Source organism: Cebus imitator, unplaced genomic scaffold (assembly GCF_001604975.1).
Source record: "Cebus imitator isolate Cc_AM_T3 unplaced genomic scaffold, Cebus_imitator-1.0 Scaffold123, whole genome shotgun sequence".
In the NCBI taxonomy this organism is placed as follows: domain Eukaryota; kingdom Metazoa; phylum Chordata; class Mammalia; order Primates; family Cebidae; genus Cebus; species Cebus imitator.
This window is the reverse complement of record NW_016107438.1, coordinates 3,321,445-3,346,880: the sequence shown is the minus strand read 5'-3', so window position 1 is coordinate 3,346,880 and position 25,436 is coordinate 3,321,445. Positions and strand designations below refer to the sequence as shown.

The window sequence follows — 25,436 nt, the reverse complement described above, 5'->3', positions numbered from 1 at the left end:
CGGGGGAGGCTGCCAGCAGCAACATGTGAGCAGAGCAGCAGGTATTTATTCTGAATGTCCTTACTCCACACACTCTCGCCCTGCCCCACCCCATCTCCCTGCTTGTTCCAGGTGGGTTCCAGGTGGGCCAGGAGCCAGAATCAGCAGATGGGATGTGCCGCTTGCCAAATGGACAGAGAAGGGAGGATGAAGCCAGGGCTGGACCTGGAACCACTATGGGAAGAGAGAGTAGAGGGCTGAGAGGGCCAGATGCCGGTTCTCCTGCCCTCCCCATCCTGACCCTCCAACCCCGAGTGCTTGGCACTGGGGACATAGCCCTGGCACTGGTGGGCACCCCCAGCAGCTGCCTCAGAGGGGCAGGCAAGTCTACGTGCCTCTTCCCCTGACCTCCCCCAGACCCCACCATTTGCCCCAGCCTTGAGATGGAGGTCATCTTGTTCCCAGAAATAAAGCTGGCATCACCCACCAGACCCACCTGGCTGGGCCCTCAGTGCTGGTCCAGAATAAGGGGCACCTGGGCGCTGTCCACGAGGGGAGGCAGTCGCTCACCCGTGCGCACACTGAACATGGGCAGGGTGGAGAGTGGCCGGGGCACCTCGCGGCTGGCCGCCATCTGCCGCAGCTCCTCTGTGTTCCCGTGGATGGTGCAGTGGTGGACCATCTGGATGCTGGAGGAACGGGCGGGGAGTCGTCAGCTCTGGGAGTCAGCTGCCCCGGCGTGCAGCCTGGCGCTGCCTCTTAGCCACCCTGCAGTCCTCCCACCACTTATGGGGAAGAGACTCAAACACATGATTCAGGGGCAGAAAAACAGAAAGCGCAATGGGGCCGGGCGCGGTGGTTCGGGCCTGTAATCCCAGCGCTTTGGGATGCCGAGGCAGGAGGATCACTGGAGGTCAGGAGTTGGAGACCAGCCTGGCCAACATGGTGAAACCCTGTTTCTACAAAAACAAAAATAAAAATTAGCCAGGCATGGTGTGGGCGCCTGTAATCCAGCTACTCAGGAGGCTGAGGCAGAAGAATCACTTGAGCCTGGGAGGCCGAGGTTGCGGTGAGCCGAGATCGTGCCACTATGCTCAGGTCTGGGTGACAGAGTGAGACTCTGTCTCAAAAAAAAAAAAAAAAAGAAAGCTCTATGGTGTCTGCTCAGTGCCCAGCGGTCGAGACATGGGCTGTGGGTGTAGATAGCCTCCCGGGTTCAAGGCTCTATCTTGGGCAAGTTGCTTAACCACTCCACGCCTTAGTTTGCTCAACTGTCAAATGGAGATCATAACACCTACCTCCAGGCTGGTGCGGCAGGCAGCTCACACCTGTAATCCCAGCACTTTGGGAGGCCAAGGCAGGTGGATCACTTGAGGCCAGGAGCTCAAGACCAGCCTGACCAACATGATGAAACCCCGTCTCTACTAAACATACAAAAAAAAATCAGCTGTGCGTGGTGGCACATGCCTGTAGTCCCAGCTACTTGGGAGCCTAAGGCAGGAGAATCACTTGAACTCGGGAGGCGGAGGTTGCAGTGAGCCAAGATCACACCACTGCACTCCAGCTTGGGCGGCAGGGTGAGACTCGTCTCAAAAAAGAAAAAACACCTACCTCCTAGGATTGCTATGAAGATTAAAAGAGAAAATGTGGTTCAGTGTTTAGAATAGTGCCTACCACGTGGTGAGCACTCACAGGATATGGAGACATGACTAGACATCCACAGGGAGCATAATCTTCCAGGGCCCAGTGTTTGCTGAGCTTTATATTATGTTATGTTATTTATTTAGTTTTAAGAGATGGAGTCTCAGTCTGTCGCCTAGCTTCAGTGCAGTGGCATAATCATAGCTCAAGCAGCCTCCACCTCCTGGGCTCAAGTGATCCTCCTGCCTCAGCCTCCTGAGTAGCTGAGACTTTAGGTGCAAGCCACCATGCTTGGCTAAGTTTTAAAACTTTTTCGTAGGGACAGGCGTCTTACTTTGTTGCTTAAGCTCGTCTTGAACTTCTGGCCTCAAGGGACCCTCCTGCCTCTGCCTCCCAGAGTGCTGGGATTACAGGCATGAGCCACTGCGCCCAGCCAAGAATTGGTTTTCTTGGAGAAGCTGGGGCCCCAGGCAGGGCTGAAGCTACCCCACTTGCCACTTCATTACTGATCAGATGAGGGAGGAAAAGTGATCCCTACCCATGTTCAGGTCCCAGTTAGCGGACACGGACTCCAGCTAGAGCCTGATAGTTTAGACTACAGAAAAGACAAAGACCTAGCTTCCTGCTGAATGAGCCATGCTCCTCCTGCGGGGAGTGGGATCAAGTCCTGTCTGGCCAGCAGGAAGAGGTGAAGTCACCATCTAAGGCTAGGGGAGGGTCAAGATGAGCTCTTGAGTCTGGAATTTGGTGAGCTGAGTTGACCGAAACACAATTTTCTATTCCCAGGCAAGGGGAGACGGAGGGAAAAGAGAGCAACGGGTGGATGGATGCCGAGATGGAGACAGCCGGTCAGGTGAGGCCCTGGTGGAGGAAGGCCTCCAGCAGTGGGCCCCTCCTTATTCCCAGCTTCACATCTGGGCCTCATTACTCTGGCAACACACAGGTGGAAAAATGTGCTGGGGATGTTTTTCTAGAGCAAGAGCAGAAGCCAGACCCTGCAGTGCTTCCCCACGTCCTTCCACATCAGCACTTGGGCAGACGAACGGCAGGCATTCCTGCACCCTCAGGCACACGCATGCGCACACACACGTGTGGCCCGGTCTCACCCACACCCACTCCACCACAAACACACAGTCCCGAAAGCACTGCCTCTGGCACACAGATCCCCGGGAGAGGGTCGTGGGGCCTGGAGGACTCTGTAACTGCTGAAATCTGATCTAGGAGAAAAGCAGGCAGCAGAATCATAACTTGTAGATAATCTGAAAAATGGCAGATATTGAACGAGGGAAAAATTGGATTTTGTAGAAGTATATCAACACAAAATCCAAACCAGCCAAGGCTAATATTGCACGTGGTGAAATTGGTTATTGATTTCAAATTGACAGAGGCAGCAGATTTTTCTGACAACATCAGAGCTATAAAGTCGACCCGGGGAGGCTGGACGTGGAGGAAATACTGGTCATGAGAGGATATCCCCAATGGCAGTAGCTGTTAGTGATTAAATTTGGCACAATCCAAAAAAAATGAGGAATAAAATCTTCCATATGAAATGTACATGAAAAATCACTGATCCCCATGGGGAAAAATTCTATAAAAATGAAAACAGAAAATGAAAACAAAGCCTTTTAGCTGCTTTCTATAGAAAGTTGCTAGAGGAATTAAGTCAACTTCGTGCAGATCAAGGAATTACATCTCTGTTCACTCTGGAAAATATATTCCTGTAAAAATTCATAAATGTTGATATAACCCTGATGCCTGCAAAGCTTGTATTCCTCAAGCCAGAGGCTCAAAAATCCAGTGGGTTGAGATGGTGGGGTCAAAATGGTGACTTTAAACCTGGGGGCCAGGCCAGGTGCAATGGCGCACGCCTGTAGTCCAAGCTACTCAGGAAGCTGAGGTGGGAGGGTCGCTTGAACCCAGGAGTTTGAGGCTGCAGTGAGCTACAATCATGCCACTGTACTCCAGCTTGGGTGACAAAGTGAGACCCTCTCCCTAAAAATTTTTTTAAAAATGAAATTAGTGTAGGCATGTGCATGCACCGTGCAGGCGCAGCGTGCGGCACACACAGCAGCCCTCCTCCCCAGGACACCTGGCATGTTACACACCTCCACCATCTGGCATCTCCTGTCCACTGCTCCCTGGAGGAAGCAATGGGGCCTCTGTGACCCACACAGAATTCTGGTGGCCTCACAATGTCCCCCTGAGGTCACCACAGAGATAACCTCACCACCCCCTGCACCAGGAGCACAAGTCTGTAGAGGCCAACAGTGGGTGAGCGCCCTTGGTCCTCTCTCTGGCCACCCAGGGGAAGGCAGGGGCTGGAGCCCAAGCAGAAGCCTCGGAGGGGACCAGGAACCGGGACACACCTCAGCCATCCTTCAAGGAGCAGCCCAGTGGAGACTGCCAGCCACCCTGGAGGTCCTTACACCCAAGACCCTTCACCTACCCCAGGAAGAGATGCAAAAAGACACTCTGCCGCTGTCCCTGGCAAATACTGCCATGGGTGGAAGCCAGCAGGCCAGCATGTCAGAGGCCCCTAGCAAGACAGCAACTGGGCAACGCACCTGTCCCAAATCCTGCCAGAAGCCCAGCATGTCCAAGGTGATCCTGAGGGCTGTGGCTGACAAGGGGACCTGCAAGTGTGTGTCCCTGGCCACCCTGAAGAAGGCTCTTGCCACCACAGGCTACGACATGGCCCGAAATGCCTGTCACTTCAAGCGTGTGCTCAAGGGGCTGGTGGACAAGGGCATGCTCAAGCAGGTGACCGGCAAGGGGGCTTCAGGCTCCTTCAGGCTGGGCAAAAAGCAGGCCTCCAAGCCCAAGCCCAAGGTCAAGAGACAACGGCGGCGGAGGCAGCGCTCTGGGCAGCGCCTCTCCAGGCAGTCCCGCTCTGGGCAGCGCCACTTTGGACAGCGCAGGCCACTACTGGGCTCCAAACAGGGGCACAAGCAGCTTGTCAGGGGGGTTCGAAGGGTGGCTAAATGCCACCGCAATTAATGAGGCAGGCCGGGCAAGCAGTCAGGAGTGCCAAGCCCACCACTGGCTCAGTGCAGTGGGAATAAAAGGAGCCTAACTTATTTCAAATCTGCTTCCTGGATTCTGGGGTTCAGGGGAGTGGGAGAGGAAGAGGGTTGGGGACACAGAGGAGGGGTAAGGCCATGAGTAGTGGAAACCTGGGCAAAATAAGAGGAAGGATTTGGGAAGGGCTAGCGGAATTGGAAGCATTCATAGACACCAGCTAGTCCAACCACATGATCTTGTAGGTGGAGCATCTGAAGCCAGAAAGAAGGGTGACGGAGATTGTGTGGCAGAGCCCGGCCTGGACCCCACGTGTCTGACTCTTAAGTTGCTTCTCAGGCAGCAGGTCCCATTCCCCTGTGTCACAACAGGCTATTCTTTTTTTTTTTTTGGGAAAGAGTAACTCTGTCACCCAGACTGGAGTGCAGTGGCACAATTACTGCTCACTGCAGCCTCAACCTCCTAGGCTCAAGTGATCCTCCTATCTCAGGTTCCCAAGTAGCTGGGACTACAGGCATACTCCACCACGCCTGGCTAATTTAAATTTTTTTGTTGTTTTTGAGATGGGGTTTCACTGTGTTGCCCAGGCTGGCCTCAAACTACTGGGCTCAAGCAACCCTCCCACCTCAGCCTCCCAAAGTGCTGGGATTACAGGCATGAGCCACCACACCTGGCTCACAAGAGATTCTTCTATGGACACCAGCAAATAATAAGGCAGAGTCAGGAAAGATCAGGCCCAGCATCCAGCCAGCCCGGGGCTAGAGCTCAGAGGTCAAGGGCGGGGGTGAGCCTCACCCCTGAGTGATTTATTTTTCTCTGCTGTTCATGGCATACGTTGGGGGGTCCAACAACTGTCTAGGTGGGCTCCCATCCCACCCCAGCTTTCCCCTACTCACTCAGAGGTGGCCAGGTCTCTCTTCAGCCTGTGGAAAAGTGAAGGAGATGGTTAGCCCAGCTCTGGACATCACGCCAAGGTGCCCCAGAGCACCATTGTGTGTGTGGAGGTCTGTGTGTGATCATCCACAATGCCCTCCTGGTGCCAGGTCAGGCAGGTCTCAAGCCCCAAGTTGCCTAGAAGGGGGCCCTGCACTCCTTTTGTGCCTGAGAACCCCATTCCCAGAGTGTCTGGATCCCACACAGCACAAGCGCCACTGGGAGTCCCATGGGGGCACGCACCGGCAGGTGCCCCCCGCCCTCATGCCCACACTCACCGCCCCTCCCGCCGGCAGCACATGACATAGGCCAGCAGCAAGGTGAGAAGCAGGGCCACCAGCAGGGGCACCAAGAGGGTGACCAGAGCATCCACCAAGAAGTCACGGTCTGGGGCCTCCGTGGGTGGGCAGAAGAACGGGTCGTGCTCCAGGATGCCATCGCCCGGGGTGGGCACCTCGTCTGCAGGCTCTGGCACTGACTTATCCACCTGCACAGAGAGCTCAGGGCTGACACAGGAAGTGGCTAGCTGGACACAGAGGCCCCTAGGAACAGGGCAGGGGTTCTGGGCCATCCTCCTATGACCTCATGCAGCCACAGGGTTTCCTCCTGCCTGCCTTCCCCAGTTCCTGTGACCTAGCAGGACAAGCCAGGACTAGGAGGCAGGAGACAATGTCCAGCAGAGGCAGGACAGCGCACTGGTTACCACACGGCTCTAGGGTCTGGCCGCCTGGCCGGACTCAGACAAGTCCTTAGCTAGGATGACTGCCCCTTTGTGCCTGTTTCATCACCTGTAAAGTCAGAAGGATAATAGTAGCACCTGTCTCCTGTAGAGCATAAAACAGGCTGATGGGACAGTGCCAAGCACAGAACAAGTGCTCAAGAATGTTGTCAATCACCAGTCCCTGGCTGTGGACACTGAATGAGTTCCTGCTCTGTCGGCCAATTCACAGGAACAGAGTACCCCAGCAGTGAGATCCTGAGAACCTCAGCTCAGTATCCAAAGAGCTGTCGTGAGCATCTTTGGTTTACAGTGTGAAGAGCTATCAAGTCCTTGTTGTAAGCAGGTTTGCTAGGTGGCACCTTAGAGAAAAGCAGACAGCTGTCACGCAGAGGCCCTTGGTGGGGAGAGGGTTTGGGAACTGCACTGTAATGTAGCTCTTGGGCTGGGCAGGTCTGGAGCCCAGGAGTTGGAGACCCCACGTGTGGATTGCGGGCTCTGTCGCCCCCTTGTGGGGAAAGGTAGAACGTGTGGGGTGTGTGTGTGTGTGTGTGTGTGTGTGTGTGTGTGTGTGTGTGTGTAACATTGAGAGCATCAGAGAAAAGAAATGAGACTGGAGCAATCAGAGAGACAGAGGTGGGAAGCAGCACAGAGGGAGGGAAGGTGGACTGTGATGGGGCCATGCCCTGCCCCACCCCTGGACCCAGGGTCCCTCCTCACCAGGGTCACATTGCACCAGTCAATGCGGAAGTGGGGTGCCAAGGTATCATAGCAAGACAGAAGTGGAGGCTGGCCCTGGGCACAGCGGGCGTGGCTGTCAGGGGATGCCACCATCTTCAGGCAAGTAGAGAAAGGTGAGGCAGAACCCACCTTGATGTACACCCTGGGACAAGATAGAAGTCACTGTCAGCAGAGTGGGGGCTGGGAGCACCAGGCACCACTCTGCCAGGGGTGGTTGAAACTGTCCTGATTGTAGGCAATGACCTGGGAATGGGATCGGGAGACAGCTAGGAGGGAGGATTAAGAGGAGAACACGGCACAGCTGGGGTCTGGCAGGAGTCACAGTCCTCCCAGAGATCTGAGGTCATGGTGAGACTACACAGAGCACCCCATTTTTCTGGGGGTCCTTACTCTCCCCCTCAAGGAATATCCTTTAATGGATGGATCTGGTATGTCCTCATGAGGCACCAGGAAGTACAGAGTTCAGGGTAACTAGGATCTGGGCTTCGGAAGGACAAGAAGATGCAGGTGTAGCCAGAGGGGGGTGGACAGTGGTGTGAAGCTGGGAAGTGGAGATGGGCATGGTAGAGCCCCATCTGGAAATTAGGGAGACCCTTGTTCTATGTCTGCCACAAGCTGCATCCTCCTCTTTCAGGACGTCCTCTTGGGTTGCACACCTACCCTTCTCTTTGGCCCTCAATGGGAAGGGGGACACGACCCCCACGGTCCAAGGCAGAAGTGATGTTGAGCAGCTGAAGCTCTCCAGGCTCCCAGAGTCCCCCCAAGGCCGAGAGGAAGCGGCTGGCAGGTGTTGAGGGCAGCACCTCCTCCACATCGTGGCTGCATACCAGGAACTCAGCTTGGTATGGCAGCAGGGGGCCTGGGAAGGCCAGGTGGACACCTCAGGCTGCACCCTGCCCAGCTCTGCCCCCCAAAGCTTCCCTGAAGCTCCTCCCCACAAACCCTTTCAGGCCCCTCAATGCCCCATCCATCACGACCCAATGACCCAAGGCTCCATAGTCTCTGCAACACAGCTGGTAACTCCAGAGCCTGGAATCCCAGTCCAAAGCCCATTCCCTAAAACCTTGTCCCCACTTTCCAGAATGCCCTGCTCCACTCCCCTCCAAGCCTCTCCCATCCACAGCCCCCTCGCCCTCCCCCAAGGCTAGCGTTGGTGGGGAAGGGATATGGCCCAGCTAGAGGTACCTTCCGGGTCCCCAATCTCCAGCACCAGCCTCTGCTGAGTGGTGTCAAAGCTGTCTCGATTGTAGGCTGCGACCTGGGGGATGGGAAAGACACCTGAGAGGTATGTTAGATGAGAAACGTGGCAGAGCAGGGTGCGGGGAGGGGGGACGGGGGAGGGCTGGCAGGAGAGGACTCAGATACCAAATTAGAGGTATGTAAATTGTATGTATGACTGTGAAGGAACACCCAATCCCGACTGGAAGGGCTGCTCCTAGGAGGCCACACTGGCCGCCCCCCCGTGAGTGTCTCAGAGTCCCTAACGGCACCTCAATGACCTGGCGCCCACGATCTTCTGAGGTGGCAGAGCCGTAGAGGAAGCCAGGATGGTGGGGACTGCGCTGGGTGTAGCGGAGCCACCGGGGCAGGTCTGGGTGTCCCTGGAGGTGGGCGTGGTAGGTGATGCGGACAGTGGGTGGGACAGCTGGTGGAAGCCAGGAGAGAGAATTAGAGTCACAGCAGGAGCCCTGCAGAGCGCACCCCAGCTTGCCTGCCTGGGTGCTTGGCAGGCCACTCACCATCGTGCTCAGGAAGACTCAGGAACGCCTCATGGTCCAAGGTGTGCACAAAGACACGGCCCACAAGTGGGTGTAGCGTGGTCTGCTGGGCCTTGGTGCCCCCCAGCCCTGCCAGGAGACCTGTGGGCACCCCACAAGTCCCAAACACACAGGTCAGCCTCAGTCCTGGGAAGGGGATAAGCTCCCTTCCCCACCAAGTCCTTGGAGCCCCTATGGAAGCAAGAGAAGCATTTTCTTTGCCACCTCCCAGGAAGGGATGGGGTGTGGGGCAGGGGAGCAGGCCCTGGTTGTGCTAGACAGTGTTTGTTTTTTGATTTTTTTGAGGTGGAGTCTCACTCTATTACCCAGGCTGGAGTGCAATGGCGCAATCTCGGCTCACTGCAACTTCCGCCTCCCGGGTTCAAGCAATTCTCCTGCCTCAACCTCCTGAGTAGTTGGGACTACAGGTGTGCACCTCCACGCCCAGCTAATTTTTGTATTTTTGGTAGAGACGAGGTTTCACCATGTTGGTCTGGCTGGTCTCGAACTCCTGATCTCGTGATCCACCCACCTCAGCCTCCCAAAGTGCTGGGATTATAGGCGTGAGCCACTGCACCCAGCTGTGATAGACATTTTAATTGGTGACAACGCCCAGACTTTCATCCATTTGGGGTTAATGGAGCCTTTCCCGCAACCTTTCCACTCCTTGTTTCAGGCCCCTGTTAATGGTGCAGTGAGCAGGGACTGATGTTTGGCTGGGAAGAGAGAGAGAGAGAGACAGAGAGAGAGAGAGAGAGAGAGAGAGAGAGAGTGTGTGTGTGTGTGTGTGTGTGTATGTGTGAAGGGCACTTGGGAAAGAATCCCATGCTAAATGCCCAAGAACCCAGAGGAGAGGAAAAGGGGGCAGGAGCCTACAGGAAACACTACCCGGAGGAGGAAGGGCAGCGTTCTGGGACTCGTCCCCACCTTCCTCCCCTAACATCCAAGGAAGAAGAGGCCCTGCCCTAGAGGCCGTAGCAGCTGAGCAAAAGGAACCCTATGCCCAGGAGAGGAGCTGAGGACGGGCTGCCAGCTCCACCCTCCCTCCCACGGCCAAATTTAGTCTGGGCTTAGAAGCTGTGGCCCAGCCAGCTCTTTAAAGGGCCCACGATCCTCTAGGCCTATGCTGTCAGACCCACCCAGGCCCTAGGACACCTCCAGCCCTCAGAGCTCCCAGCCCCCTCTTCCCAGAGCCCAGCTCCCGGCCCCATTCCCTGGATCCCAGCGGGTCACGGCATTAGCCCCCCAAAGCCCTTCTGGCTCCTGCCTCACTCCTGCCAACCCCTCTTCTGCAGGCCCTCCATACCTCCATCTCACCACCCCTAAATCCACCCCTCATCCCAGGCCTCCCCGCGAACAAGGCCCCAACTTACCCATGAGGAGAGGAGTCCAGATGAGCACCACAGCCATGGCTGCCCGGCCAGGCCCGCGGGTGAGTGACAGAGACAGGGGTAGGGTGGAGAGGAGGGAGGGAGGGAGGGAGGGAGGTGGCTCAGGGCAGCTGGGTCCCAGCTTCAGCCTCCCCTCCCCCCAGAGCAGGCACCAAATCTGGGATGGACGCCCTCCGCACACTCCCCGTCCCTCCAATCGTCCCCTCCAGTGGCCACAGTGTTTTCTAAACCACCAACCCACCACCTCCATCCTCCCTTAAAATTCTAACGGCCCTCATGGCCCCTGAGTTCCTAGCTCATCCCAGTCGGTGCGGTGGCTTTCCTGCCCTACTGAACCCAGCCAGCTGGTCTAGAATCTCACCCTCTGCCCCCGCTCCCGACCCCAGGCCCCTGCCCTGCCCATTCTGCCCCTGCCTAGCTTGGCAGACTCTCAGTTCTGCATGCCATCACCCAGGCTGTTCCCTCTGCCTGGATTTCCTTTCCCGCCTTCATCCAAGCAGAAAACTTCCATCGCCTTTCCAGACTGCGCAGATGTCCTCTCCTTTCTGAAGGCTTTCTGACCTCCCTTCTTCTGCTGGGCCAGGCTGGGCTGCCCTTAGCCCCTGCGTGCTTTCCTGGGCACAACCTACCACACCGCACTGTGGGCTGGAGCTGATGCTCCAAGCTCCTCGAAGACTGGGATCTTGTCATGTTTGTATCCTTGGGCCTGGCACAGGGCCTGGCAACCAGTAGGTGTAGCTGGCTGGTGACAGCTTCCTTAACAGCAATGTAGGTGCCATCCACCCAGCCCTCATCCCTAGTCCAAACAATTCAGCATGGAGGTCTAGGAAGACGGCAAGCCTGGGCAGGACCAACCAGGTGGAGACATTTGAGTGGAGGAGGTGCCCTCTCTGGCCTGTGGAGTCAGGGCTCAGCGCACAGGCTCCGAGGCCTGGAGGTGGGCACGAGTCCCACCTTGGCCACTTGCTGGGGATGCGGACTTAAGCGTGCCATTTGCCCTCTAGCCCATTTCCACAACTATAAACTGGCAAGAAGAGTGCTTGCCTCTTGGCGTCATTATGAGGAATTCACAAAGTAATGAATGCAGCATCTATTTACAGAGCACCTGCTAGGCATCAGGCACGGAAGCTGCTGAGCAAAAGGAACCCTAAGACAAGCAAACCTCTGCCCACGTGGACGTCACCTGCCAGTGGGTAATACCAGCTAGCCCTGCCGGCTGCTGTGCTGAAGGTCTTACATATGTCTAAGTATATTACCTCGTTCCACCCCTCGGCAGTCCTGTGAGGCAGGTATGAATACTGTACCCATTCATTTACCAGGTGATAAAACGGAGGCACAGGGGCGTGTACCTTCCCCAAGGCCACGTTGCTGAGAAGTTGAATGCATGCAGAAGGCTTAGCCCAGTGCCTGACTCAGTCAATGACAGCAGCCAAAGAACTTGCTCGGCCCTGCCTCCCCTTCCTTCCTGCCTCTGCCAAAGGATCTCAGTCTAGGGGTGATGGGGCAGGGCTTCCTTCTCTCCCCAGGTTTCCCACTCAGGGCAGGCACAGGGGCACTCTCCCCAGGTGCCCTGAGAAGGGGGTAGGGACCTATGGCTGCCAGGGCTCCCAAACCCTTGGTGCCTGTGTGAGCATTCCTCAAGATGACAACAAAAGACCCCAAGCAAGGATCGCTTGGGTCCAGCCTAAGGGCACAGGTGTTGGCCTGCAGATGGGGTGACTGGTAGGCAGTGTACTCAGTCCTTGTCCCTTCCTCTCTCTCTCTCCACCTGACTGACCTGCCCATCCCTGGGGAGCCACCAAATTCCAAGAGTCAGCATCCCCTTAGGCAAGGCAGTATTTGTCCAGGCATCACCTGGGCATCTCTCTGCCTTCTCAGAGACGGAGGGAGGGAGGAAGGAAAGTTCTGGAGGCAGAGGGAGAGTCCGAGGGCTCTGGCGGAGCAGGCAGAAGCACCAGCACCTGGGCACCTGCCCAGCCTCACGCCTGAGCTTCTCCATGTGACTCTCCCCCTGCCCTCTGCTATCCCCTGGCTATTTTCGGAGCCACCCACTCAGCTGTCTTAAGGTAGCAGTGCCTGGCTCCAGTGTCACCAGGCCCACAGAGACCAGCCTTCCTTAATGAAAAGCTGCAGCCACTTCCCCATCTGATCCTCCCTGTCCAACTCAGGGGTGCCAGGGACTGCCCCACAAGCCAGAAAGTCCCCAGAAAGCCTCCCCAGGCCGCGCGGCCCTCAGAGGAACTTCCCACTCAGAGTTGTCTGGATTGCAACCTGCTGCTTGTAACACACAGCACCCTCTGTCTGTTGGGCCTAGGGGTGGGAAGGGGGGGGGTCACAGGGTCTTTAAACTTAGTTTGAAAAATTTACAGCATACTATAATAAGCCTCATGTATCTGTTACCTAGCTTCAACAATTATCAACTCATGGCCAATCTAGTTTCATCTATACCCCTCCCAATTAATTTCATCCATCAATATTTCAGTATGTGTCTTTAAATAATAATTCTTTTTAATGTAGTCATACAACATGTTCAGTTATTAACATCATCAATAAACTTCCTTAATATCAAACTTCTAGTGTTCAAATTTCCAATTTCTCATATATATATATATATATATATATTTGTATATATTTACGGTGTACTTGTTCCAATCAGGATACAAAGAAGGTACACACATTGCAACTGATTGATGATTGATAGGACTCTTTATTCTTTTTTTTTTTTTTTTTTTTTTTTTTTTTTTAAGATGGAGTCTCACTCTGTCACTCAGGCTGGAGTGCAGTGGCACGATCTCGGCTTGCTGCAACTTCCACCTCCCTGGTTCAAGCAGTTCTCCTGCCTCAGCCTCCTGAGTAGCTGGGACTACAGGCATGAGCCACCACATCCAGCTAATTTTTGTATTTTTAGCAGAGACAGGGTTTCACCATGTTAGTCAGGATGGTCTTGATCTCCTGACCTCAGGTAATCCACCTACCTCGACCTCCCAAAGGAGGTTCATCCTTCTTTCCCTTCCTTCCCTCCTTACTTCCTCCCTTCCTTCCCTCCCTCCTCTCTCTCTTTCCTTGAAGGAACCAGATCATTTCTTCTGTACTTTTCTGCCCTCTGGATTTTGCTGATTGCATCTCTATGGTGCTTTTTAGCAGGTTCCTCCCACCTCCATACTTCCTATACATTGTATTTCCTGTACATTGTTATCTCCTGTTAACTGTAGTTGCATTTAGAGGCCTGATAAGGTTTACATTCAGTTTCCTTGTTGAGACCACTTCACAGGTGGTGGCAGCGATATTCCATTTGAAGGCGCATCATGCGTTTCTGTGGTCTTAGCAGGGTCAGTGCCTCTGCCATCAGCTTTCTATTTTGTGCGTGTGTGTGCAAAATAGTGATATTCAAATTTGATCACTCTGATCACTCCTTCCTTTACTAGCTGGAAAAATTATAGACAGAAACTGCCCCTTGCAATTTGGTTACTGAGTGGGAAAGTTGGTATAAGAAAGACAGGAGAAACGCTGGACTCTTCCTGTATTAACCAGTCTCAGAATAAAGAGCTGATTCCCAGCATCCTCCAAACTCTGGCCAGTCCGGGCTTTTTGTTAGTAGTAGAATGATGAATGCATGGATCCCACATATCGGTCCCGCCTGGTGCTCACATTGCCTATCTTAGCTCTCCATTTGGCCCTCCCCAGTTGGGGCGTCGGTTGGGGGAACTGAAGGAGTCGGAGGAGCTGGAGGGGCACAGGTGTTGGCCTGTAGATTGGGTGACTGGGGCTCGCACCCCGCCTCGCACAGCTGGTGCCCGCACCATGCCACAGGCTGCAGGCTCCACCAGGACTTCCCCGGCCTCTGCCTCACTCCTGTGGCCCAGCCCTGCCCTGAGCTAGTGGCTTCTCTGTCCTCGCCTTTTTGACAACCGCATCCGTCTCTCCAACTTTCTGCCCAGTCTCTGCCCACCAGTGCCTAAATATAAGCCCTCTGGTCCTTTGTCCCCGTATCTCCCCATCCCAGTGAATGTTTGCTGAATGAACGAATGAATGAATGAATGTTGTCCAGTGTGTCTCATTCAGCTTCAGTCCCTATGCACCTGTCTCTAAGTCTCTTGACGTCTGAGGCCGTGTTTTCTTTATCCGCATCTATACGTTGCCGTGAGGGACAAAGGAAAGGGCTTCTCGTCATTGTGATCTGATTCTCGCATCTGCCTCCCAGACTCCACCCACATCTTTCTCCCCCGTCCCGTTTACCGCCTCCAGCGCAACAACAAAGACTGCGACTCGGCCAGTCTGCCACGAGAGGGCGCGTTCTCTGGCTCCAGCCCGGTCTTGCGCCTGCGCGATGTTGGGGCGGAGCGGGAGTCGGGGGCGGGATGGCTGGGGATGCGCGTCAGCAGTGCGTGCGGGGCGCCGCAGTTACGGGGGGCGACGCAGGAGGGAACCCAAGGCCACGAGCTCCATCTCGTCCTCCCTTTCCCTATCCAGAAGACGCTCTAATCTACGGGGGGAGGAGAACCGGCACGGAGGCAGGGGCTGGACATAATGATCTCTTCCCCATCCCACCTCCACCCATCCCACCATCTGTATCAAGCGTCCGACATCCAAGGACATTTCCGTATCCCCCCAGACATTTTGGGATACCAGCCTGGAGACCTAATGTACCCAGAATCCCCCCCTTTTTATCGGTGGATTTCAGCCCTCAAAGGGGTTCGTTCCCTGAGCCTCTGACGGCCCAAATCCATTACACATGAGTTGGAATGCCAGGGACCATTCCCGGCCAAACGTTTAGCTTACCGGAGAAAGAGAGAAGAGGAGGGACTGTCTGAGGTGCGTTGGCACCATGCCTGCACAGCTGGATCTCTGAACACAGAGCCCTAAGCGGTTTCCACCCAGACACTCCCGCTCCATCAAGTGGGGGTAAGAAGGATAAATGAGATGATGGAAGTGAAAGTGCTTTGCAAACTGTAAAGCTCTGGAGAAAGTAAGGGTGTTTTATTTATTTATAACTGACAGTGCAAGGTAATAGCTGCCCAGGGTCAGTCCACAGGCCCAGCCCGAGAGCTGGGACAGGTCAGATTTAGAAGCCGCCATTCACTGATAGAAGGATTAGGAAAATAAGGCCAGGCCCGGTGGCTCACTCCTGTAATCCCAGCACTTTGGGAGGCGGAGGTGGGCTGCTGAGATCAGGAATTCCAGACCAACCTGGCCAGCATGGTTAAACCCCGTCTCTACTCAAAGTAATTAGGCGGGCGCGGTGGTGGGGGCCTATAATCCCAGCTATTGAGGAAGATGAGGCAGGAGAATAGCTTGAACCCCAGAGGCAGAGGTTGCAGTGAGCTGAGATCGCACCATTGCACTTCAGCCTGGGTGACAGATGGAGACTCTATCTCAAATAAAAAATAAAAAAAGAAGTACGTGTATTAGGAAAATAAGAGGCAAAAATCTCTGACATCTGTAGATGGCATGATTATTTATATAGAAAATCAAGAGATTCTAAGGGCATATTATTAGAGTGATTAAGTGAAGTACTGCTGGACAAAGGTCAACATCCAAATTACAAAAAATAATAAGAAGAATACAAATTCAGCAGTGTTTCTATGCACTAGCAATAATTTATTAGAAATTATAGTATCTTTTCAAAAAAATCATTCACAAATAAATTAAAATTTGTACAGAACCCAGAAAAAAATTACAAAATACATTGCAAGATATTTAGGAAGAAAAACATAGGCTATCATAGTAATAAATAGATGGCCAGGCACGGTGCCTCACACCTGTAATCCTAGCACTTTGGGAGGCCGAAATGGGCATATTGCCTGAGCTCAGGAGTTCGAGACCAGCCTGGTCAACATAGTGAAAACCAGCCTCTACTAAAATACAATAAAAATCAGCCTGGCGTGGTGGCAGGCGCCTGTAATCCCAGCTATACAGGAGGCTGAGGCATGAGAATTGCTTGAATCCAGGATGGGGAGTTTACAGGGAGCCGAGATGGAGCCACTGCACTCCAGCCTGGGCAACAAAGTAAAACTCTGTCTCAAACAAACAAACAAACAAACAAAATGGAGAACAGTAGAGAAGCGTTAGGTTAGGGATGAGATGCCCCAATGTTATGAAGATGATTCTCTCCACCTTAGTCTGTTGATTTATTGCAGGTCCAATAAATATCCCAACAGGATTTTTCACAGAGCTAAGCAAACTAATTCCAAACTTCATAGAGAAGAACAAAGACCCAAGAAAAAAGTAGACCATTCTGAAAAAGAATTAAGGAAAGAGACCTGGCCCTAACAAATACCAAGACTTTTTTGAAAGCGATAATTAAAACAATGTGGTATTGGTGCCGGGCTAGACAAAGGGATCAATAGAACCGAGTGCCCAGAAACAGATCCAAGCATTTGTGGGAATGTGATTTATCACAGTGGCAGCACTGCAACTCGGTGAGAGAGAATAGACTATCCAATAAAACATGACAGCTGCCATTTCCTATGAAAAATCTTCACACCATCCATAAATATGAATTCCAGATGGATTAAAGACCTAAAAGTGAAAAACAAAACTTTAAAATAATTAGGAGAAAATGTAAAAAAAAGGAGAAAATATAGGAGACCTAAGGGTAGGAAAGTATTTCTTAAACAAGAGACACGCTCAAAAAAGATCAGCCGATTTTTATTACATTACCCCCCAAAAGCCCTCCACCATGAAAATGACATTACAAACAAAGCTAAGGACAAGGAGTGGCCTGGGTGGCAATGGTGACAGCATATACAACAGATAAAGGGTTAGCATTCAGAATATAAAGACCTCCTGACCTCCTAAGAATCTACAAAATTAGTTGGCCATGGTGGCGCACGCCTGTAATCCCAGCTAATTGGGAGGCTGAGGCAGGAGAATCGCTTGAACCTGGGGGGCAGAGGTTACAGTGAGCCGAGATCGTACCTTCACACTCCAGCCTGGGCAACAAGAGCGAAACTCCATCTCTTCCATCTCAAAACAAAACAAAACAGAACAACCCTCCTAGGAATCAATACGGAAAAGACAGAACTTTTATTTTATTTGTATTTCTTCTCTTTTTTCTTTTTTGAAACAGGGTCTCGCTCTGTTGCCCAGGCTGGACTGCAGTGGCACAACCTTGGCTCACTGCAACCTCTGCCCCTCCAGGTTCAAGTCATCCTCCCACATCAGCCTCCAAGTAGCTGTGACTGCAGACACATACCACCGTGCCTGCCTAATTTATATATATATATATACACACACACACATACATATATATATATATATATATTATATATTTTTTGGTAGGGATGGGGTCTCATCATGTTGCCTAGCCTGATCTCAAACTCCTGGGCTCAAGCAATCCACTCACCTTGGCCTCCCAAAATGCCAAGATTATAGGTGTGAGCCACCCTGCCTGGCCTATTTTTTTTCTTTCAAGGCATTCATCAAGTAGTAAGGACAGACATTTTTTTGTGCCACTCCAAATAGCATCCCTTCTCTTCTTCCTTGATAATCAGAACCCTGTTCTGATTCACGGATTTGGGCTTTCGGGGAGGCTTGGCCTTCCTCAGGCCCATCAGATGAACAGTGATTGGTCTAAATATAGCATGTTAATTTAGTTCTTCTGATCAATGATTGGCTTAGGCGTGGACGTTTATGCAATTCTGGAAGGTCTCCTGGGGGGAAAGGAGACTAATAAGAGAGTAATAGGAGATTAATAAGAAAGCATCCAGTCGGGTGCGGTGACTCATGCCTGTAATCCCAGCACTTTGGGAGGCAGAGCTGTGTGGATCGCCTGAGGTCAGGAGTTTGAGACCAGCCTAACCAACATAGTGAAACCCCGTCTCTACTAAAAATACAAAAAATCAGCTGGGCATGGTGGTGGGTGCCTGTAATCCCAACTACTAGGGAGGCTGAGGCAGGAGAATCACTTGAACCCAGGAGGCAGAGGTTGCGGTGAGCCAAGACTGAGCCATGGCACTCCAGCCTGGGCAACAAGAATGAAACTCTGCCTCAAAAAAAGAAAAAAAAAAAGAAAGCATCCACTTATCCTCTTTCTTCTGTCTCTGGATGTTATTACTTGCACAAGACACTTGGAGTTGAGGCAGCCATCTCGGGACCATGAGGAGGCCCGTCTAAGAGGCAAGCCAACACGATGAGAGGGTGTTGCTAAAAGACAAAAAGAACCTGGTGTTTGATGTCACAGCAGGGCCTCTGAATTAACCACCCCCAGGACTTCTTGTTATGTGAGCTAATAAGTGTTCCTTTTTGCTTAAACCCCTTCTAGTTGGGCTTTCTGCTGTAACTTGCACTGAAAGCTACAATAGGATAGCAAAGGATATGAACATAAATGATTTGCCTAGAGGAAACCCACATGACCAATGAGATTAATAAGATGCTCAACCTCAGAGGCAGGGAATGCAGCTTCAAATGAAATACCACCTCATGCCCATTGGATTGGCAAACATAAGTCTAACAAGAGCAAAAGTTGGCAAGGATATGGTGAAACAGGACGTCTTGTACAAACGCTGGTGGTGAGAGGATCGATTGGTTCAGCCGCTGTAGAGAGCAGTTTGGCGGTACTAGTCAACTTCAAAGTGTTCCTGCCCGACAATCCTAGCTTTCTAATTCTAAGTATATGCTCTAATGATGGGTTCAGAGAAAAGCCCAAGCGTGTTCACTGCAGCCCTGTTTATATAATAGAAAAACAGGCCAGGCGAGGTGGCTCATGCCTGTAATCCCAGCACTTTGGGAGGCCAAGGCGGGCAGATCACTTGAGCTCAAGAGTTTGAGACCAGCCTGGCCAACATGGTGAAACCCCATCTCTGCTAAAAATACAAAAATTAGCCGGGCGCAGTGGTGTGTGCCTGTAATCCCAGCTACTCGGGAGGCGACTGAGGTAGGAGAATCATTTGAACCCAGGAGGCAGAGGTTGCAGTGAGCCGAGATCAAGCCACTGTACTCCAGCCTGGGCGACAGTGAGACTTCATCTCAAAATAAATAAATAAAAAATAATAGCAAAACATAGAAACAACCTAAACATCCAACTGATAAATATATTGTGGCTTATTCACATGATAGTAATAAACAGAAGTTGAAATGAACAAATCAAATGAGTAAGTGTGGCTCCATTGTGAAAAACATGTTGGCTGGGAAAATGGTACACATAGTATGACGGCCATTGCATAATTTTTTTTTTTTTTTTTTTGCCCGGGGGGCACCCCCCCCTCTTTCCCTCCCTTTTTTTTTTGGTGGGAAAAAAACCCACCTTTTTTTCTTTTTTTTTTTTTTTTTTTTTTTTTTTTTTTTTTTTGAGGCGGAGTCTTGCTCTGTCGCCAGGCTGGAATGCAGCGACACCATCTTGGGCTCACTGCAACCTTCTCTTCCCGGGTTCAAGCGATTCTCCTGCCTCAGCCTCCCAAGTAGCTGGGACTACAGGCATACTCCACCATGCCTGGATAATTTTTTGTATTGGGTTTCACCATGTTGGCCAGGATAGTCTTGATCTCCTGACCTTGTTTGTGATCTGCCCACCTCAGCCTCCCAAAGTGCTGGGATTACAGGCATAAGCCACCTTACCCGGCCTAATTTTTTATTTTTTGCAGAGATAGGGTCTTGCCATGTTGCCCAGGCTAGGCTTGAAATCCTGGCCTCAAGTGATCCTCCTGTCTCACCCTCCCAAAGTACAGGGATTACAGGCATGAGCCACTGTATCTGGCTATTAAAGAAATTTTTAAAATACATAACTCTAGGCTAGGCACTATAATCTCTAGGCTCATGCCTGTAATCCCAGCACTTTGGGAGGTTGAGGCGGGTGGTCACTTGAGGTCAGGAGTTTGAGACCAGCCTGGCCAACATGGTGAAACCCCATCTCTACTAAAAATACAAAATTAGCCTGGTGTGGTGGTGTGGGCCTGTAATCCCAGCTACTAGGGAGGCTGAGGCAGGATAATTGCTTTAACCCAGGAGGCAGAATGGGGGAATGCAGACTTATATGGGCATGGAGTTTCAGCTCTGGAAGATGAAAAAAGATTCTAGAGATGGATAGCGGTGCTGGTTGCACAATGTGATTGTACTTAATGCCAGTGACCTGTACACATAAAATGGTGAGTTTTATATCTCTAGTTTGCTACAATTAAAATCTAGTCATGCAAAAATTATGGTCTAGAAAAGCTGTATTCCAAATTTGTGCCTGTGGAGGGAGGTGGGCAATGGGACTGGGGAGAAAGAAAAGGGGGCTTTATTCAAGTTAGAATATTCTCTTTTATATGTAGAAACCCAAAGCAAAACGGGTACATGGCTAGCTTTTGTAAATTCTGTTACATGATTCTTTTAATGCCTCTTACTTTTTTTTTTTTTTTTTAAAGATGAACTCTCACTCTGTCACCCAAGCTGGAATGCAGTGGAGTGATCTTGGCTCAATGCAACCTCCCTCCACCTCCTAGGTTCAAGCAATTCTCCTGCCTCAGCCTTCCGAGTAGCTGGGACTGCAGGCATGTGCCACCATGTCCGGCTAATTTTTGTATTTTTAGTAGAGACGGGATTTCACCATTTTGGCCAGGCTGGTCTCTAACTCCCAACCTCATGATCTGCCCACCTCGGCCTCCCAAAGTGCTGGGATTACAGGGGTAAGCCACTGTGCCCGGCCAAATTCCTCTTACTTTTAAAGAAACTTTTCAAAGTAAAAGTAAAAAACAAAAAATAAGAATAATTCATGAACATTTTTGTAGGAAGAAGAGGTCTCTGAAGTAGTAATGCCCCAAAGTGGCAGGATTTCTCACCCCACACCTCACCCTCAAAGCCACCCAAGTGCTGGGAGCTGAGTGTGGGAAACCTGCGAGCTGGTGCTGTGGAGGCTGTACCTGCGCCAGCAGAGCCTGGCAGGCCACAGGGGACGGAGATGGCAGGATGCTGTTTCCCCTGACCCAGGGCAGATGAGGCAAAGGCTGGCAGGAAAAGGTGTCTCTGAGAGCCGGTCGCCTTCTCAGGCACCCACTGCACAAGATCCAGAGAACAGATGAAACACAGGAACCATCAAAACACAGAAATGTGTATTATTAGCAGTGGGAGCAGGCAGTAGAAAGAGTTCTTTGAATCTGCTGATGACAAAATATATTGCCTAATCTTTCTGATTATTTTTTTTTTCTTTGACCTCCCTGCATATCTCTGGCACTCCCACGGCTATGGCTGTCTGCCTTGCAAAATACATATTTACAGGCCCTCTAAGACCAGCTAAATATAGGCTTTCTTTTAAAGCAACTGATGATTTGGAGAAATCTTTCCTCTGTCCCACCCCTTCCCCCAAACACAAACACACACACACACACACACACACACACCCTGATTCCTCCTACTGAGTCTCCCTCCCCAGTCTCCAAGATGTATCTGAACTTTCCAGGAGCCACTGGAGCAAGTGTGGAGAGTGAGATGCAAAGGTTGTTGTTCATTCTCAGCCATACTTACCTGGGCACGAGCATTCATACATAGACATAGACACACGCGCACGCGCGCGCGCATGGATACCCTGCAATCGGTAACAGCCAACACACTGAGCCCCCTTTCTGTGCCTTAGGCATTGAGGACTCAATCCTCACAACAACTCTATGAAGTTGGTATATTATCTGCATCTTACAGATGAAGGAATTTGTTGAAGTCCCTTAGCTAGGGAGTGGCGAGCTGGGGATTCTAACAAAGGTGGTCTGGCTGCAAGGCCTGTGTTCTGCCGTGCTCCACAGACAAAGTCAGGGATGCCTAGGGTCATCCATGCTCAGGAGACACTCAGTCAAGTGGAGCTTTTTGAGGAAACTGAGGCTTTGGGAGGAGACATGACTAGCCCATGGTCATCCAGCAAATGAGTGCAGCTGGGACTCAATTCAAGCCTCATGAACCCTGGTCGGTCTGTTTCCTCTCAAACTAAGTATGTCACTTCTCAGCTTTCTTCATTCTCCTTGTGAAGAGGTCAGCCAAGGGCCAGTAAAGGCCCCTCCAACAATGAGATCCTGGATTTGAGGGGTACACACACGAGCATACCTTTCCGGCATCCTAGAACCAGCCCAAATCCCTGGCAGAGGATAACCCATGAAGGAGAGCAGCTGGGTGGGGACCACTGGCTCACCACGAAAGGACCCAAGTGCAGGGTCTAGGCCAGCCTCTGCTTAGATGACTGTGGCCAAGGAAAAACTGCTTTTAGAAGCTGAGTCTTAAGGCCCCAGGCCTGAAAAGAGAAGCCAGCCTTGGCACCCAGCCTGGGCCTGAGCCCAGGGCGCTGAGAGCTTGGGACTTATCGCTCATCAGGCTACTCCCAGCCTTCATCACCATCTTTGCAGTTACACCTGGTGTTTAAAACTAGCAAGCCTCAGGGAAGAGTCCTAACACAGCATCTTCCCAAGGGCCCTCATCAGATTTGAGGGTGTATGGGAAAGCCGTGGGGCGGGGGTTACCAGGAGGAGAGCTGGGGGTGGATTATTTCTGCGTATTGCAGCCTCCAACCTTTTTAGCAAGGGCTGGGAAAGGCATCTCCTTCCCCAGACCCTGTCTTCTGTGTCTGAGCCACTCTCATCTCTTTCTGGGGCTTCTTTTATCCTCCCAGAGCACAGAGAAGGATAAGTGACTTGTCCAAGGTCACACAGCCAGTAAGCAGTGGAGCCAAGATTTGAACCCTGGCAGCCTGGCTCCTAGGCCAACCACTCTATGCCGAGGCAAAGGTAAGGAAGGAACGTCCATCCAAAGTCCACCAGGCAACTTGGCCGTCAAAGTCTCTTCCCCTAGGACAAAGGAAAGAGAAAGGGTGGTTAAATTATTCTGGGGTGCTGAACCGGAGGAATTAGGTGAAGATGACAGCCCTATGGATGAAAATTTGGTTTAAAGCCGTCAGTTTGGATGGTAACTCCCAAAGCTCCTTGTTCCTATCAGGTGCGATGACTGCTCCAGGCAGGCAGAGAGGGGATGGAGGGAATGATATCCCATTCCTCACCCATCTCACAGGCCAGCCAGCTTGGTGCCTGACACCAGAGAACAAGTGATGCTCAAGCACTTATCACTCCATAACAGCGTCTTCGGGAATTCTGGCCGGGGTGTTGCTCTGCTAACCAGGAGCCCGTGAAATAATAATCCCACTCATTAGCCTCAGTTGCCCAAGCTCTGGCTAGCTCTACCCTCCTGCAGCCCAAAACCCCTAGAGGGGTTTGTTAAAGGGGTTTGTCCAGAGATTCAGAAATCTTTGGACAAGGGAATCTCAAGAGCATCCCCATAATTCCAGTTCACTCCAAGCTGCTACCAGAGATGTTGGGGGTCCCAGGGTCTCAGCTCCTCCTCCCACCCTCAGAAACTGGGGACCTCCCCACCTGGCCGGAAGTGTGGGCACAGACCCTTGGGCTGGGACCAGTTATGACATCACCATGGGTGTGGGAGATTCTGGGCAGAACACAGGGATCTGCACCCTCCTCCAATCCACACAAAAGCTTCTGAGGACATTGCCCAAACTTCCAAACCCCAACGGGTGAGATTTCTGTCTTCTCTGGACTTCTATGTTGGGGTTGGACGGCCTGTGGGGAGGAAGTTTCAAGACCCAATCTTGAGCTTGGAAATCTGAGTCCCAAAGCTTGCTCCTGACAGAGGCCTTCTAAGAAGGGTTAGGGGGGAGGCTTCTTCACCCTGTCCCATCCCAAAGTGCAAAACTGAAGAGGGGTAAGTTTCCTGGGCAGCGGGGTAATGATGCAGGTGGCATTTGGAAAGCCTGAGGTTTGGGGTCATTTCTGGTTCCAGCTCAGAACCCAAATCTTCCCTCCTCCTTAGCACCAGCCTCAGGATCAGTCCTGCCGTTCCTGGCCCCTCCTCCTCCCAATATCAGGGTTCCCAGGCAGCTTCCCCACACCCCATCCCCCACGCTGTACTCTAAGCTCTTTTGCACATGGTAACGCATTAATATCCCACAAAACCCACACACACCCCTGCAGTGGAGTGGTAGGAGGGCTCCCTTTACCCGCCCTTCCAGGCCAGTGGGGAGAGAGTGGGAGATTGGGAAAAGGAGGAAGAGGATGGAGGGGAAGAGGGCGGGGGAGGAGGCAGAGGCCGCAGAAAGGCCTGAGATGCAGGAAGCAGCTGGGAGTGGGGGGAGGCTTTGTGCCTGAGTTGTTCTCTGGGTCCTAGGGCCCATTGTGTTCGCCAGTTGCTGGGATGTGTGGACTGAAGCAGCGCACCTGGAGCTGTCCAGAGGGTGGACCCTCACACCCAGGGCCCACGCAGCCCCAGCTCCCTAGCTGTGTAAGCGGGAGGTGCAGAGATCATCAAACAGCTTTCTGGGCTGCCAGGACAGGGGATGTGTACGTCACTGTCACCCTCCCCACCCCCCACCCCCGCCCCACCAGAACCCAGTGGCCAGGATCCTTTAAATCAGAGACCCAAGTTAGAGTTCTCACTGGGGAAACTTTGGCCCCAGGCCTCTAGAATTCCTGCTCCAAAACCCTTCCTTCCGGTTTGAGAGCCAGGAGTGTCAGGGTAGGAGCCTGAAGACTGGGGTTCTACCCGCTGTCTTCCAACCTGGGGTGTAGAGCAGACAGGCGACAGGACATCCGCTTCAGATTTCTAAAGGACAGTTTTGGGGATCCCCCGCTACTTGGGTGACGGGGTCCACCTCCTTTCTTCACCACTCCTCCCCCCTGCATCGAAAGGTCAGCTACGCTGAGCCAAGGTTTCACATCTCCGAGAGTGCCCAAGATTCCCGATAGTGAAGTATTAAAATGCAGATTCCTGGGTTCAGCTTCTGAGATTCTCCTTCACAAGCTTCGAGGGAGAGTCCAGAAATCTGTATTTTTACCAAGTGCCCAGCGATTCTGATGCTAAAGCCTTGAAGTACACCGAAGAGCCAGCTCCAAGGACCCACCTCTGCCCCTCCCCACACACCCCCACCCCTCACACTGAGACCTTCGTGGATGTACTGCCTTCCCCCTAATATTTCATTGGGGGTGCGGTTCTGTGGGCTGTGATAAGCCGCAATCAGAGGTTGTGATGGAAGAGTTGAAGAGGCCTGGCCAAGGTCCGGGGGCAGCGGAAGGCTCTCGGCGAGGGCTGGGGAGGGGAGGGGATCCGTTCGGGTGGAGGGGAAGGGGAGGGCTCACAGGCTCCGGCCCCGGAAATCCGATCCCTTTAGGACCCAGAGGTGCCAGTCCCCCAGCGGCGGCGGCGAGAAGGGCAGCCGCTCGGTCTCCGGCAGCAGCCGCTCGGGCAGAGCCAGAGAAAGACCGAGGCTCGGGGCACGGGGGGGAGGGAGGGAGGGAGGGAGGC

The 25,436-nt window shown here is 52.4% G+C and overlaps 1 protein-coding gene across 5 annotated transcripts; it reads right to left on the bottom strand.

Moving 5' to 3' along the window:
* SGCA (sarcoglycan alpha) lies at positions 1–10,266 on the bottom strand. Of its 5 annotated transcripts, none has more exons than XM_017540117.2 (10): positions 10,161–10,266; positions 8,770–8,889; positions 8,521–8,675; positions 8,216–8,308; positions 7,687–7,889; positions 7,010–7,172; positions 5,850–6,058; positions 5,535–5,561; positions 476–668; positions 1–213 (listed from the first exon to the last, which is right to left on the bottom strand). In XM_017540117.2, the coding sequence occupies exons 1-9, from the start codon at positions 10,195–10,197 to the stop codon at positions 488–490; spliced, it is 1,188 nt and encodes a 395-aa protein (XP_017395606.1). In that variant the 5' UTR covers positions 10,198–10,266; the 3' UTR covers positions 1–213; positions 476–487. The 5 variants fall into 5 exon arrangements, with proteins under 5 accessions (XP_017395606.1, XP_017395609.1, XP_017395607.1 ...); XM_017540120.2 differs by having other exon boundaries at positions 8,216–8,288; XM_017540118.2 differs by having other exon boundaries at positions 7,691–7,889; positions 8,216–8,288.
* Between the last annotated feature and the right edge of the window lie 15,170 nt (positions 10,267–25,436).